The sequence below is a fragment of the Pteronotus mesoamericanus genome, unplaced genomic scaffold (genome assembly GCF_021234165.1).
Source record: "Pteronotus mesoamericanus isolate MK-2021 breed Mesoamerican mustached bat unplaced genomic scaffold, CSHL_Meso_final contig_74, whole genome shotgun sequence".
Classification (NCBI taxonomy): domain Eukaryota; kingdom Metazoa; phylum Chordata; class Mammalia; order Chiroptera; family Mormoopidae; genus Pteronotus; species Pteronotus mesoamericanus.
The window spans coordinates 33,257,776-33,273,415 of record NW_026555247.1 but is presented as its reverse complement, the minus strand read 5'-3'; the positions used below and the strand labels follow the sequence as shown (position 1 = coordinate 33,273,415).

Here is a 15,640-nt window from a genome sequence, read left to right as displayed (position 1 = left end):
TTGGACAAAATAAACGCGCTGACCCTGTTAATGGAGCTGAAGGTTCAAACCCCTGCACTGGCTAAAGCTCCTGATGATCACAGCCCCACGAATCCACATGACCTCTGCTCACAAGTACAAGACCAGGCCTGACCGGTGCAGCTCGGCTGGTCGAGCATCGTCCCGCAAAGCGAAAGGTCACGGGTTTTGCTCTGGTCAGGGCACATGCTTGGGGGGTGGGTTTGGTCCCTGGTGGGGGTGCAGATGAGAGACAACTGATCAATATTTCTCTCTCACATCGATGGTTTCCTTTCTCCTTTCACTTCTGTCTAAAAATAAATAAATAAAATCTTAAAAAAAAAAAAAAAAAAGCACACCCCAACGGTCCTCCCTGACAGGGTTTACAGTCACTGGCCTGAGTCAGAGGTGGCTGGCAACCACATGTGACCCTCTCACGGGCAGCGGGCAGCGGCCGATGCGTCAGCCTGAGGTGAGCACCGCCACTTACGTCACTGAGATGGCGTTGTTTTATGGATTCTGTTGAACTCCATTTACCCCTCTTGAATCTTTCGGTTCTGCGTTTCCACTTAGTCTGAAGTCATGCTGTTAACTGCCTCTGGGAGGTGATGATATATCACACGTCTCACGTGAGGTTCCAAAAATTTCCACGGAAAATTCCTTACTCTAAAGAAGAAAATCAACCCTTTGTTTTCAGGGATGATGTCAATCAGGAGCTGGTATTTTAACCTTTCTTCCAGTAACTACCGTATTCTACCGTGTATAATGTGCACTTCTCTTGCCCACTTTTTTGAGGGGAAAAAGAAGGGTGCACATTATACATGGGTAGTGCCTAAAACACCTTGTACTTGTCCTTGTATTTTGTAATTATTTGTTACATAAAATTTCTCATACCATAATATGTTCAAAAACAAACGCTGAAGTTCCTTTATAATATAAAAAACAAGTATCTAAATATGAGTAAAAAACTGAATTAAAAAACTAAAACAAAGATTTGTTTTCTGAAAGTTTGGGCCAAAATCGTAGGTGTGCATTATACACAGCAAAATACGGTACTTTTTAGATTACTAAATAGCTCACACATCTCAGCTCAGAGAGTACCAGTCATCGTTCAAGATCTCGTGATTATTTTGGCTGATCCAGCTTTGGCGACAATGGCAGGGCAGGGGGGATTTCCTGCAACATCTAGACCTCAGGCCTTTCGATGAGTCAGAAACAAAGCCCCCTTTGATTTCGGGAGGGCTGGGGCTCTCACCCAGGCCCGCCCCGCAAGTCCTGGCAAGCAGGCAGGACCGCACGGAGAGGCTGCCCACCTGTGTGCGCGCCTGCCTCCCGGATCCCAAGAAAACCAGGACCAACGTGGAGACACCACTGACAGTTCCCACAGGTGAAGGTGTGCCAGGCGGCCCTCTGTGGAATTTTAAGCCAGTTGACAGTGCAGCTGAGACAGATTTTACAAACACCTGAGAACACGTGCTTCTGCCCTCACCCTGAAGGTGAGTGGACTCCAGAACCTCTGGAGTCCAAGCTGAGAGATGCGGGCTTGCTTCAAGCTAGCCCAGAGGATGGGGACTCCTCCACAGTGCTAGGACATTACGTCGGGATGCTCCCAAACGGCCAAGGCGACAAAGCGTGGGGAAGAGCAGACTTCTGCTAAGGGGAAAGAAATGGTATGTAAATGACTTCACCCGAAAACAGATTTGGAAGTGCCCTAAAGAAGTACAGAATGATGGAGTAAACACTGCCTAGAATGAAGTATAAAAAAATCAAAACTACTCTCCTGCCTCCAAACAGTTGTCTTAAGCACAAAAATCTGTTTTATTAACTGCCTCAAAGACGTTGTACAAGTATAGAGGCTCCCTACCATCTCCACACCCTCCAAACAAACCACCTTAGAATAAAATGTTTATACTCCCCAACTAGCAAATTCCTACCATTGTATTCCTGCCTTCATCTTATATCTTTCCATTACATTCTACAGGAACAAGAAATGTCCTAAATGTGTTGTTTTAGATACACCATTTAGTTACAGTACATAACTTGCCACAAAAAGAAATAATAAAACAAAACCTTCTTTTAATTAAAAAAAAAAATCTATGAGAATCATTTCCTTCTTTTTCCCTATCTAATTAAATAGAAGGCATTTCTGTTGATCCCTCCTCGAGTTCACCATCATACTCAAATTCCCATGCAAATTAAAATTCATGTTGTCCTCCTCACATAGACATTTTTTAAAAAGGCAATACTACTTAAGTTCTTTAAATTCTCTCTTATAGGTTTATTTTTTTATTGCTTGATTGATTTGAGAGAGAGAGATAGATAGAAACATTAATTTGTTGTTCTACTTATTTGTGAGTTCATTGGTTGACTCTTCTATGTGCCCTGACTGGGGAATGAACCTGCAACCTTGGTGTATCTGTACAATGCTCTAACCAAATGAGCGACCTGGCCAGGGCCCACTTTTAGTTTAGTTACTTGTTTCCTTTTCTTTGTTTGATTGGCATACTCGAACTCAAACACATGTAAACAATATCCTTCTCAATGTGCAATAAAGTATCTTACTAAAGAACAACTCCCATTTGACTATAGGCTTTGCTACTCCATGGGCTGTTGATACATTTTTATTGCCTTAGATTCCATCAATCTTAAACCACATTTAACATCAGGAATGCTTTTTTGATAGTAACCTCGCCAATTAGTATAAAGGTGTGGCCTGCGCTCCAGTTTGTTTTAGGCTTTTGCAACTAATACAGTGCACTAACAGTTTATGAATCAACATCAGATGAGACAGTAAAAAAAACAGAAAAATCACATGTTAATCATATAGTGTATTCGTATGTATGAGTAATGAGGGTGGGAAAATGATAACAAAACCCAAAGGAAAAATTCAGTTGACTGTGTTCTGATCTTTAAGTTTTGTTCTCTCAGACTAACAACAACAATAACAAATCCATTTAGGGTAAGTCATGTAAGCCAAATACTAAGAGGAAGAAAGATTTCTATACCTACCAACCAAAAATTCAGATACAAACCATAAACTGTGGTTCAAGCAAACAACTTCACACCCTCAGATGTTAATTCATTTGAGGCCAAGTAAATTTGGTGCCTCTGTCTTCTTTAGTGAAGTTTCTTAGATGGAAATATTCAAGAGAAAAGAGAGACCCAGACCTGGCTGGTGTGGCTCAGTGGATTGAGTGCTGGCCTGTGAAGCGAAAGGTCACCAGTTTGATTCCCCGTGAAGGCACTTGCCTGAGTTGCGGGCCAGGTCACCAGTTGGGGGTGGGTGTGAGGCAACCTATTAATGTCTCCCTTTCTTTCTCCTTCCCTTCCTCTCTCTCTAAAAATAAATAAATAAAACCTGTTCTAAAAGGGTTAAAAGGAAAGAAATATTTTTTTTTTAAAAAAAGAGAGACCCAAAACAGAACAGGAAGAAAAACACAATTGCTTCCTCCCAAACCCGTGATTCCTAAATCAGAGAAGAAAATTCCCGGAACTCAAGTGGTCTACATTTTCCATGATTTCAAAAAGAAAACAAAAGTATCCACTGTCCATTCTGTTTCTGAATAAAAAGTATACATGTTTCTACACAGTCCAGACAGAGATAAGAAGCAAAGAGCAGAGAAAGCAGGAGAGTTCAGATGAGTGTTCTTTTCAAGTCTGATTCTTTGCTGTCATCCTGTCTTTACATAAGGAGAGCAAAACTGACCAATTACAACACCCTGAACACCAAAAAGAAGCCACTTATAAAGAAAAATCTTGGTATGGGCTAGAATAATGCCACTGATATAAAAACAGTACTATGCCAAACTCCCACTCCATGCCTTCATATAATAGACATACAGTGGTGTCTTTGTTCTTACCCATAGTTGTCCTCAAGGCTCACAGAAAACAAGCCACCTCTCCTGCTGGAAAGCATCAGATGGGGCCGGCGTCACGCCGGCACCGCTGGAAAGCGCCCCTCGGGCTCCCGGCCTGCCTTCGCCTTTCCGGTGCGCTACGGCTGCCCGCACACCTCTGGTGACCCACTAGCAAGCTTTAACACAACTGAGGAGGAACGCACCTGGCTGGCTGTTTATACTGATGATTCACTTCAGTGACAGCCAGAAAGAAAGGCTCCTTGGTGGAAAACGTTGAGTCAAGCCCCGCCCCTACCATAAGGTTAAATAACCCCACCCAGCTCGGCGCGGAGCTGAAACGGCCACACCTGCAGTAACATTGTCACCTGCAGCACTGCTTCGCTAAGTGACAGCTCTCAATGGGTACAAAGATAAATGGCGGACGTACCTAACAGGACAGGCAATCACCAGAGCGCACACAGTTTTGTAAGTAACTGTCCCTCAGGGCTGGGCTGTTTGCTTGTTTAAGGTGCATGGAGGTTTCTGGGCAGACAGGACGCAGGTCCGACCTTCACCCTTCACGGGACCGGCTTCCCTCCTGTCCCTGCCTGCGCCTGCGGGACCCCAGCCAGGCGGGCTGGCCAACACAGCCTGCCGGCCCTGGAGGAGCTTAAAGCCTTGAAGAGGGAAAAAGGCTGACAGAGACAGCTAGGGCACTGCCCACACCGCCAAACTGAGAACTGAGTGGGTGGGGGATTCAGTGTCACACGAGGGACAGCATCACCCTACCCACCCACCACCTCTGGGGTGCAAGTCATTTTCAGATGTGGGTGTCTTCAGGCATTGATCGAGGGCCCTGCGCCCCGTTGAAGGGGTACGGCTTACGGAACTGACCCCCCTGGATTCTACTGAGCCCCCAGGGCCAAGTAAAATGGGTGCTCCTTCTCTGGCTCGTGACCAGCACTAGCCTGCGCCTCTCTGATCTTGCCTGAAGTGAGTCAAGCCCCAGGGTACACCCCCAGCAGGTGGGGCTGAAACGGGAAGTGTGCCCACTTTCGGCAGGAAGCTCACTTTCCACATGAACTCCAAGTCGGCGGCCTGACTCAGTAAGTGTTCCTGGCACGTCAGCTGAGAAACTCTAAACTAGACTTTCAAGTTCCCACGAGCAGGACAATGGGCTGGGATTCCTGGAGGTCCTGGGATGACAAACATCACTTGGGGAGCCAGTGCCCTCTGGTGGCTGGGAGGCTCGCCGACGTCTCCGTGGAGGGAGCTGGCACCAGGTTACTGCTAGAAACCCTGTCGTTCCCAAATGCACCCTCACAGACAGTTCCTCCCAGGTTGGCCGTCCCAACCACTTTCAGTAGAACTCCCCGAACACAAATACCTCAAGTTTTTATCGGTCAGCAGGCAAGGACACACAAGTGCGGAATAATCTAAATTTAGGAGCAGAAACTGCATCTTCTTTGACTACTATCTAAAACCATAAATTAAGCTGTTTCACATTTACACATTGGCTAGAGGTTAAAAAAATAAGAACCACAATCCACTATAAGAAACTAAACCTGAACAGGTTGAATAAGCAATTTAATAATTTGCCTCGTCTCTTAAAGATACAACACACCTAGACTTCACATCAAATATTACCCAACTGCTGGGGGCTGAATTGTGTCCCCCAAAAGTCTTATGTTGAAGCCCTAACCCCCAGTATTTCAGAATGTGGCTTTATTTGGAGATGAGGGTTTTAAAGAGATAACCGAGTTAAAATGAGGCCACTAAAGTGGCCGTAGACAGAGGCAGGCGTAGTGGACAGCCCCGTGCAAACCAAGGAGAGAGGCCTCAGGAGATGTTGACGCAGCGGACACTTCCATCTCGAATTCTAGCCTCCAGAATGCGAGGAAATAAATTTCTGATTTTTAAGCCACTCAATCTGTGACGCTTTGTCATGGTTGCTCTACCAAACCAGTATGCTAATTAAGTGATCATTTCATTCCAAGTATTAATATAAAAAATAAAGACAGAATTCACATTTCTGATTAGTAATCATCTTCCCACAGCCGAACATTTCATTATTTCACCGCCCCCCGCCCCCCGACCAGAACGTCCACTGTTCTGCCTTGAAAAATGCACAGAAAAACCTTATTCTGGAAGGAGAAAAAAAGCCCACACTTGACCTTTCCAACTACAATTTGCTACCACCATCAACAATCAAACTTACTGACCAAGTGGTGCATATCCACTTTCATATGAAGTGTCTTTCTCCCCAACTCATGGAAATCAGCTTCTGCCCAAACTCCACTAAAATGCAACCGAGCATAGTTGACAACAATCTTAGCACTGAGTTAAGAAATGTTAACAATGGCAGAAGAGTCAAAGCCTTGGTTTAAGTCCCTCTCTCCAGAGGAAATTCGGACCCGGCCGAAGCTCGATCTAGGAACAGATGCTCAAGTAGGTTCAACACAAACTCTCAGTCCCAACATGGTGCCACTACCCCTGTTCCCACTGCGCTATTAACTGAGGACACCCTGAAACCTCTCAGATCTACTGTCGCCAAAAAGAAGGACCATTCCACAAAGCAGCTATAGTGACAGGAGACAAGAGCGCAGACACTGGATAACTGATGGCGTACGGCCAAGGTCTGAGAGAAGGTCTAAAACAGGCTTTGTTAACCTGGGCTCTACTGACATTGGGGGGCAGCCCGTTTTTGGTTGGGGGCAGGGAGGAAGGGCTGTTCTGCGTAGTGTAGGATGTTTAACAAGGTCCTTGGCCTCTACCCTCTAGAAAGTAGCTCTCCTCAGGTATGACAACCAAACACATATCTCCAGACCTTGCTAAATATCCGCTGGGAGGCAAAGATGCCTCCGGTTGAGAACCACTGGGATTTGTGCAGAATGAAGTCGTTGGTGGCCTTGGGGAAGGGGTGGAAGCCACTTCTGAGGCTGGATGAAAGGTCAATTGCCACTGTAGATGGGTCAGGAACTAGGGAGAGGGAAGGGCAGGTTACACTATTTCTCCCACTGAGGGCTGTTGTTCTGTTTTGCTTTTCCAGACAAGTAGAAGGTGAGGTCACAGGCTGAGAGTAGAACAGAGCTTAGAGACAAATCAAGAATATCAGCATCCAGAACAACTTCAGAGCAAAAGGACGCAGAGCTGGGTGAGTCAAGGAAGCTGAGGGGCACAGAAGTCTCAGGCGGAGCCTGCCGCACTCAGCGCGGCCCCAGCGGGCGGACATGGTAGCATCCCACACGGCAGAGGGCCCGGGGGACGGTGGGCAGGCCGGCTGGATGCAGACCCCGGGGTGCCACAGACGCGCTGCAGTGTCCAAGGCCACTGAGGTCAGCGTTCCTGGAAACTGGAAGCAAGAAAACATGCTGGGCATGTGTTGCCAGAGAACAAATAAAGGTGAAGAAAGCCTTTAAAAACGGGTATCACTGAGAAGAAAATAAAGAGTCTTAGAGGCAATCCAGAGGTGTAAACACAGCCACCCCCTTTGATTTAATAATTCTAATCCAAGGAACCGTTCCTAAGGAAACAATCAGGGATATAGGCGAGCAATTACAAACCAGGAAGTTCCTTACAAAAACAAAACTAAGAAACTGTAAGCGACCTTAATGACCAACCAGAGAGAGGATAAATTACAGATCTCTGTATGTTCACATTCTCAAGGAATATTTTAAAACATGGGAAAACATTCAAAATTTACTCTTAAGAACTGTGAACTATAAGACTACATATAACATAGCCCAATTTTAAAACTGTACATATTTATATGTATGTATTTTTATAGCTTGTGAGTCTCAATCTCCATCCGGGCAACAGCAGGCATAATGAGATTTCTAAAATTAAAAAAAAAAAAATGCCATGAGGGAATGGGATTCGAGTGTTGGAGAAGAAGGCCCAAGAGAGAGGTGGTCCGTGAGGAAAGAGGGAACCACGGAGTCCAGATAGAGGTCCAGGGTTGAGGGCCGGGTAAAGGCTGAAGGGGAGTTTCCCGAGCCAATGCAGGCCTCTTCCTCTGATGAACAGGGAGACGCTTCCGTTTCACAACGTGGGCAGAAGGCAGTGAGCGAAGGGAGAGGAAGGGCTGGCAGCCTGTCTTGGAATTCCCCGCAGTTCTTCCTGGTTCTTCCCGGCAAGGAGGGCCACAGAGGACCGGGCGGCGAATGACCGCGGTGGGCCCACCGGAAGTGAGCCCGCCACGAAGAAAAGCCGCTTCCATTCTCACTTACATCCCCTTGGGGATTTTTTCCCCCTAAATTCAAATTTCAAAATAATGCTAACAATTCACAGCGATTCTTTAATTCCATGTTCCTGATAATTAAATGCCCATCTTGTGTTTACCCCACTTACAAAATTTGACAAACCAAGTTTCTCTGTTTTGTTCAAAACTAGCTACAGTCAAGGAGAAACTAGGACACTTGGAGAGGGAGGAATAAATTGAACCAAACAAGGATGACATGACACAGTCAAAAATCTTTATATAACACAGGCGCGGCTCGGTGACTACAGCAGTCTTGTGTTTCCTTACAAGGTCTTACATCAAATCTTCCTAACATGGATTAGCCTTGTCTTCCGGGGCCTTACAAAAAAAAAAAAGACAGAGTGTAGTTCATGCGCCTCACAGGTTAACACCGTCAAGTGACTTTATCAAAACATCTGAAAAGAAAATTTTCTCACCAAGAAGGGGAAAAATCTCGTGAATCCTTAAACATCAGTCCGTAAACATAGTAGCATGTACCTACTGTATTCAAGACACTAGCCAAGACCCAGTGACTTACACCTTCAACCATTTATAACTGACAGCTTCCAGACAGCTCCCTAACTTAAGAAATGGCTGTGCTCCTAACCTTCATTATTTTAGGGTGCTTGCTCAGGGCCCTGAGCACATTTTCACTCGGAAGGACCACCTCAGTTCTTGTGGTCCTGCCCCGTCCCCTTGGCCGCACCCAAGCCTGACTGCCCCCCTCAGGTCTGTCCTCGATTTCCATCACCTCCTTCCTGGGGACCTTGGAGACCCAACGCCAGCTTCCGATTCCGCCTCCGCACCTGCTCCCCCCAACCCCCGCTGTTCAAGCTGGAATTCCCTCTGTCCTGCTCCTCTCTTCATTCCTCACACATCCAGTCTATCAATAGGCCCTAAGTACGCCAATCACCAAAAAGCAAACAAACACAAACACCCAACTACACTCTTTTCTCCATCCTGGATGGTGCAACACATCCTCTCTCATACAGGCTAGCGAGACAGCCTCCGGGGCAGACACTCCCACCTGCGGCAGGTCACTCGAAGCCAGTCCTCTGTCCAGCCACTCTCCCTGCTGGCTTTCCACAACCCGAGGCATGACAGCAGATTCCTCGTGGCGGCCCATAGAGCCCTCCGGAGCCAAGGCTTCTGCTGGCGGCTCCGCTCCTCCCCCTGGCAACCCCCTCCCCACCCCACTGGCTCCTCGGCTCCTCCTCGAATCTCTGAACTCATGGCCACAGGAGTGCCCGGGGTCACACTGGCTGGGCCCCTCTGAAGGTGTCTCTCCCAGACCTTCCCTGGGTGGCTCTCCTGAGGGAGGCGCGGTAAGAGTCTTTATGTGGACAGGAACATCAGCTGGTAAAATGCTTGAAGAAAGCAAATGGGTAATATGCACCCCAAGTATTTAAGTCCTAATACTGCTGGATTTAGGAATCCCATTTCCAGGAGATATCCTAAAATCATAATCCAACTTTTTTTTTTAAATCCTCACCTGAGGACATATTTTTTTTTCATTGCTTTTAGAGAGAAAGGAAGGGGGTGAGAGAAACACTGATGTGAGAGGGAAGCATCCACCGGTTGCCTGCCGCACACACCTGGATAGGGGGTCAAACCCGCAACTCAGGTACAGGTCCTGACTGGGAACTGAACTCACAACCTTTCGGTTACAGGATGGTACTCCAAGTGAGCCACGTGGGCCAGGGTAATCCAACTTTAAAACATAATTACACAGTCACTGCACCTTTGTTTTCTTATAGGAAACACTGGAAACTTAAATAGAAATGATTAAAAAGATATTGTACACTGAGAAAATAGAATGCTGCATAGCACATATTAGACTGTTAACTGACGAAAAATAGGCTATGAAAGTCTACTTATGTTTTGATATAAATTATGAAAAAAGACACATTCCCTACCAGAAGACGACTAAAAGGAAAATGTCAAATAGTAAGAGTGATTCTCTTTATGGTGCCAGTAGCTTTTTCCTTCTAACTTTTTTCAGATTTAGTGTATGTATAACTTTTACAATTGAAAGGGGAAAACCTCTTCTTATATTTAACATAAATATCAATATACTCATATAATGCCATAAATAGTTGTTGGCTTTTCAAGATACCACAGGAAAGGCATATTTAAAAGCCCAATGTTAACAAGTAAAGCTTCTATACAAAATACAGTAAGTCAAATGAGAAAAATACTATTTTACAAATAAATCTTATAAATCAATAATAAATTCACAACTCAAAGGAAGACTGGACAAAGGGTTGTGAATTGGCACATCAGAAAAGAGAAAATACAAACATATGAAGAGATTCTCAGCCTCACTGATTAAAGGCATAAAATGTGATATTTTTACGTTCCATAATGGCAAAGGTTAAAGGGCTGATAAAATGGAATAATGTGGAGCCTGGGAAAAATTGCTGCTCTCAACCAGCAGAACCCAGCGTAATAATACTTGGGAGGGTGGTTCCCCAATATTGATGAACACTTTATATGTTGATGTCCTTTCATCCAAGAATTCAACTGCTGGAATTTATCTACAGAAACACCTGCAGGTAGATATATCCATAAATACCACAGAGCTTTTAAAATGTCGTGGCAGAAGACATAGTAGGTATATTACTGTTAACTAGGAGGAAAACACCATGTTGCAGTCTAGCATGTCTATCACAATCCATTCATTTATGTCGGCAGCGGCTAACTTGGATGGAATTCTTAGTATGGGAATGCAGTGTTTCACTGCACTTTGCTTTACTGAGCTTTACAGATGTGGAGGTTTTTACAAACTCAAGGCAAGACCCTCCATCAGTGCAAAGATTCCAACTCGCTTTACTGTGGTGGACCAGCACTGAACCATCAATATCTCCGAGGTCTGGCCCGTACAATGGCAGCCACTGTTCCAGGCCCTCTGAGAGCATCACCTAATCTTCACAACCGCCCTGTGGACAGGCACTGTTGCTACCCCGGCTCTGCAGAAGAGAAAACCGAGGCTTACAGAAGGGCGTCTTCACACGGCCCTCTGAGTGCACATGTCCACCGTGCCTCCTCCATCCAGACTAAATGCCACATCCATCAAGTCCTGGGGAAGGAGGAAAGGCTATCCCCAGTGAACAGAAACAGGATGGGCTGGATGGACAGAGAAACAAAACCAGAGCCTCCGCGCGTGCAGAGTGGAAGGCTCTCTAGGTGCCAGAAGTTCAAGTCAAGTGACACAAGGGGCTGGAGAGACCTGACGGCAACAATCGGGGTGATTAATCGGGGAACGTCATGTCCTCTATCCTTTCCTGTTGCTGCCGTCATCATGTAGGTGAAAGCAGGAGTGTGGTCCTAAGACTGGAAGTACAGGTATCGAAAGACCGCTGCGGGGGACACGCAGGGGTCACCTGAAAGGCTGCTGCCGGCCCGGCCCGGCCCTCACACTTGGCTGCAACCCGACATGCACAGTGACAGGTTCCCCTAACGAGAAAGGGGACAACAGGAGTCCCCAGTATAAAGACCCGAGGCAACCAAGGACCACCAGGAAAAAACCAGGGCCGTGAAAGGCGGGGCATGAGCTTGCAAGGGGACTGTGCAAACAGCGTTGGAAACAGAAGAATTTTAAATATACATGATGAATACCTTCATAAAACCTGAGAGGGTATCAGGGCATCAAAACAAGCACAGGCTGGTATGTGAAAGTAAGAGAGAGAAGGAGAGGGCTAAGAGAGGAGCCAGGTGTTTTCATTTCAAACCCCAGAGCTGCGCGGCTGCCTCCACAGGAAAAAGAGGGAATGCAGTTCACACCAAGCGGGTTTTCCCATTTGATGGGGAGAGAGGAGGCGGTGGCTTAGACACGCCCACCCCATCACGCATGTCAACGTCCCCTCCAACCCTCTGAATTTAGAGGGTAAGCACTTTCATCTTTTTCTGCATGCTCACAGGTTCACACACGTGGGCAAATCCCAGGAGACGGGCCCTTTGTCTCACCCCAGATATTACATACTTTGCTGCGCCTGACTTCTCATGTATCAGTTTTTCCCAAGCCAACTCTAACAGAGCCCTAGCTCATGCTGGTCAGTGGCTACGTAATGAGAGGCGATACAAACATGCTACACATCAGCCATTTTTCAACTGGTGGCCACTTGTATTTTCAGCATTTTGTCACTCTAATGGGACAATAAACATACTTACACATGTCACTTTGCGTACAGATACTTTTATTTCTAGAAGACAGATATCCAGGAGAAAGGCTGCTTAGTGAAAAGGTATATTAATTTTTAATTTTAATATGCATTGCCAGTTTGCTTTCCAAAGAAAGCATGGTAATTCACATTTTCATCAGTATTATAAGAGTACTGCATCCTTGCTAGAAGAAGTCTTATTCTTCCCTATCTTTACCACTCTGATAGGTTGAAAGTAATGTCTCATTGTTGTTTTAATCTGCATGCCCCTAGCAAATGTGAATTATTTTTCATAGGTTTGCTGGCTGGCTGCATTTGCTCTCAGTTGAGATGCATATTCTTTGTTTTCTCCGAGTCGTGTTTTTCTTGCCAATTCATAAATTATTAATATTACAGACTGTAACTCCTTGTCTATTATACATTTTATAAGTACCCCTCCCCAAAGTACCACTCTCCCTCACCCCAGGAGTATACACGTAGTTGCTTGTATTTTCTGGAAAATTTGAATTACTTGTTCACGTTGGAAGATGCCGGAATTTATTTCTGATTATAATGTTAAGACAGAGGTCCGTCCCCCGCCCCACTGCCCGTAGGAGTGATCAGGCCAGTATCACCCAACAAATAATGCAGTATTTTCTCAACAGTCCTGCACTGTTCATCTTATTATGTATTAACTACTCTTACTTAATGAAACGCAGTCCTGGATTCTCTGTTCTGTTCTACTGAACCACTTACGTAATCCTTTATTGGCACCACATTTGTTAGCATGTCGTGATCCCCTGCAAGCCAAGTTTACCCTCACTGGTTTTGTTTTTGTTTTTTTTTCTCCCGTATTTGTCTGGCTCTTCTCAAGTGTTATGCATGTATTCTTGTATATGAACCTCGGGATGATTTTATTCAGTTCAAAAGAAAGAGAAAACCCACTACTTCGGAAATTCAAAATGGAACTGCAATAAATGTATTAATTTTGGGATACTCTATATATGTCATATTTTTGAATTTCATCTCTTTCACTAAAAAGGTCCCATATGTGTTCAATTTTTTTTTTCCTGGGGCGTTTGCTGCTGTTGAGAAAAGGAATATTTAACTTCCATTTCCAGGTGCTCATTGTCAAAACAAAGAAAAGATGACAATTTCTGGAGACTTCTTTTTTATCTCACTACCTTGACAAATTTTCCTATTCATTTTCTATTTTTCTTGTGTGACAGGCTCTTGGTTTTTCTAGACATACAAACATTTCACTCTCTCACTGCACTCAATGGAAACTTTCACACAATGTTAAGTAATTATAAAAGCGGACATCCTTGTATAATTCCTATTTATAATTGAAATAATTTTAGTGGTTTGCTTTTCAGGAAACGTGTTGTCCGGGTGATTTTTTTTTTGTACTATATAGCCTTTTTATGTGTAAGTGATTTATTTTTATTCCCACCTTGTTTTTTAGGTTGTAACACGTTAGGATGGGCTGCTCAGCTTCATCGGACGGCGGTCCGGCCCCTGCTGACTGCCGGCCGCTTCTGCGCGCTGGCGTGTTGGGGCGGAGCACTGGGTGCTGAACGGCCCTCGCGCTGAATCGCCTCCCCGCCCTTCCCCTCCCGCCACTGGAATAAAATATTTGCTACAGTACCTTGGCTTCTTGGTGCACTCATGGGTGAGCTCGTTAAGGAATGATTGTAAATGTTTGCATTGACTTTCATAACTAATATTGGCCTACACTTGTCTTTAAAATTTATCAGGTATTAAGATGATGCTAGTTTTATAAAATGGACTAGAAAACTTTTCATCTTAGATTATGTCCTAGGATAGTACAAATAACCTTGGTTTTGGAAGGTTAAATTTTTCTGTGTTTTAAAGGTTAGATAAAATTTTCTGTTTTTTAAAGGTTAGATAAAACTCAGCTGGAACCCCATGGGGTCCTGGTGCCTTTTAATCACATTTCCTACCTCTCCTACAGCAATTGGCCTTTTCCGGTTCTCCATGCTTCTTGAATCAATTTTGGTAATGTGTATTTTCCTAGGAAATCATCCTACATTTTCAAACGTGTTGCCACAGCATTTCCTATAAAGCTGATTAATCTCCCAGCATCTCCTTTCCTATTTCTCTTATTTATTTTTGCTCTCCTTTTCTGTGAGAATAGAAGTTTATTTTATTGGTCCTTTCAAATAACTAGCAAGTGGATTTGTTTATCCTTTAAATCTTATTTGGTTCTATTAATTTTCATCTTTATCTCTTAACTCCTCCCTCCTCACTTTTTATTTTTTGTCTATTTAGTTGTTCTTTTCCTAATGTCTTATGATCCATACTCTAGTCCTTGATTTTTCATCTTTTTAATAATGAAGAAAAGTATTTCCTTTCGAGGTAGTGTGTTCTACAATATTTTGGAATTGTTTATAAAGAACAAGAAAGAAAAGTACCTACGATAATAATTTTAAGCGTCACCATGCAAATTCACAATGGAGCTAAGGAGCCCACTCGCTAGCGGCCTATCGGCCTATGGGCAGGAGCTGAAGCTCTGCAGGCGGGGGTGGGGGCCGTCACCATTTCCTGAGCACAGGCCAAGTTTCAGAAAACTCCACCGGTGTGCCCACTGCATCGTTAGGTTTTCACCCTGCGTTTCGCACTTGGGGAAAACTGGCTGGATTCATACATAGGTTTAAAAAAAATCTTACCACCAGATTAAATGCTGCAATCAGCGCACCTTTAGTCTGATATTAACGCTTCTGTTCTCAAAACAGTGTCCCCTACTAGGCTGCCAGAGATCCTAAATCAATCAAGATTTGCTCTTCTGTCACAACAGTGAATTCTCTGATGCAAGAATGTGGCCTCGAACTTTGCGAGGTAACTTTCGGACAGATTGATACAGAACTCTCAGGGGATCAGAAGGACTAATCATTCGGAACCCACTCTCTCTGGATTTGACATGGTATTGTTGTAAGAAGCCACCGTGTCTATTGCTTCAGACGGACACTCTTAGAAACTGGCACCACCCAAGGGACATTAAGAGGGTCTGCTTATCGCAGGGTGGGAGGCTCTGACCTAATTAGAAAAGCGTGTGAGGCCAGAAGCAAAGGGAACCTGAGAAGACTTCAAGTGTCCCAACATGGCCCGGGGAACTTGAAGATGGCACTCAAATAAAATCACACTCATTTATGTTCTACTAATTCAGAATTATCTTTGTGATCTCGAAAGAGTGTGGACTCCACTTCCATCTTTAGGCCCTATGACAACAGGCAGAGAAGGAGGCTCAACCTACTTACGGGACAAATTTTAGCAGCTCTGACTCACATGTGGGCAACCAACGTGTTGGCCTGTTAGTCAAAGCAAATACTTCTATTTGGGTTGTTCCCCTGAGTCCCTGTAAGGACTGACACCAAAGAGAAATTGTGAACATGATCTAGATTTAATTT

At 44.7% G+C, this 15,640-nt stretch overlaps 1 protein-coding gene across 3 annotated transcripts in view; it reads right to left on the bottom strand.

The window, feature by feature from the left end:
- NEDD4L (NEDD4 like E3 ubiquitin protein ligase) overlaps window positions 1–15,640 on the bottom strand; it is a 298,669-nt gene that overhangs the window by 154,149 nt on the left and 128,880 nt on the right. The window contains exon 1 of one of the 3 annotated variants that reach the window (XM_054583733.1): window positions 3,858–4,093. The exons of the other annotated variants lie outside the window; for them this stretch is intronic. Coding sequence (XP_054439708.1) covers window positions 3,858–3,913 — 56 coding nt within the window. The 5' untranslated portion in view covers window positions 3,914–4,093. Of the gene's footprint in view, window positions 1–3,857; window positions 4,094–15,640 lie in introns of those variants that run through there. 3 annotated transcript variants of the gene reach the window in all.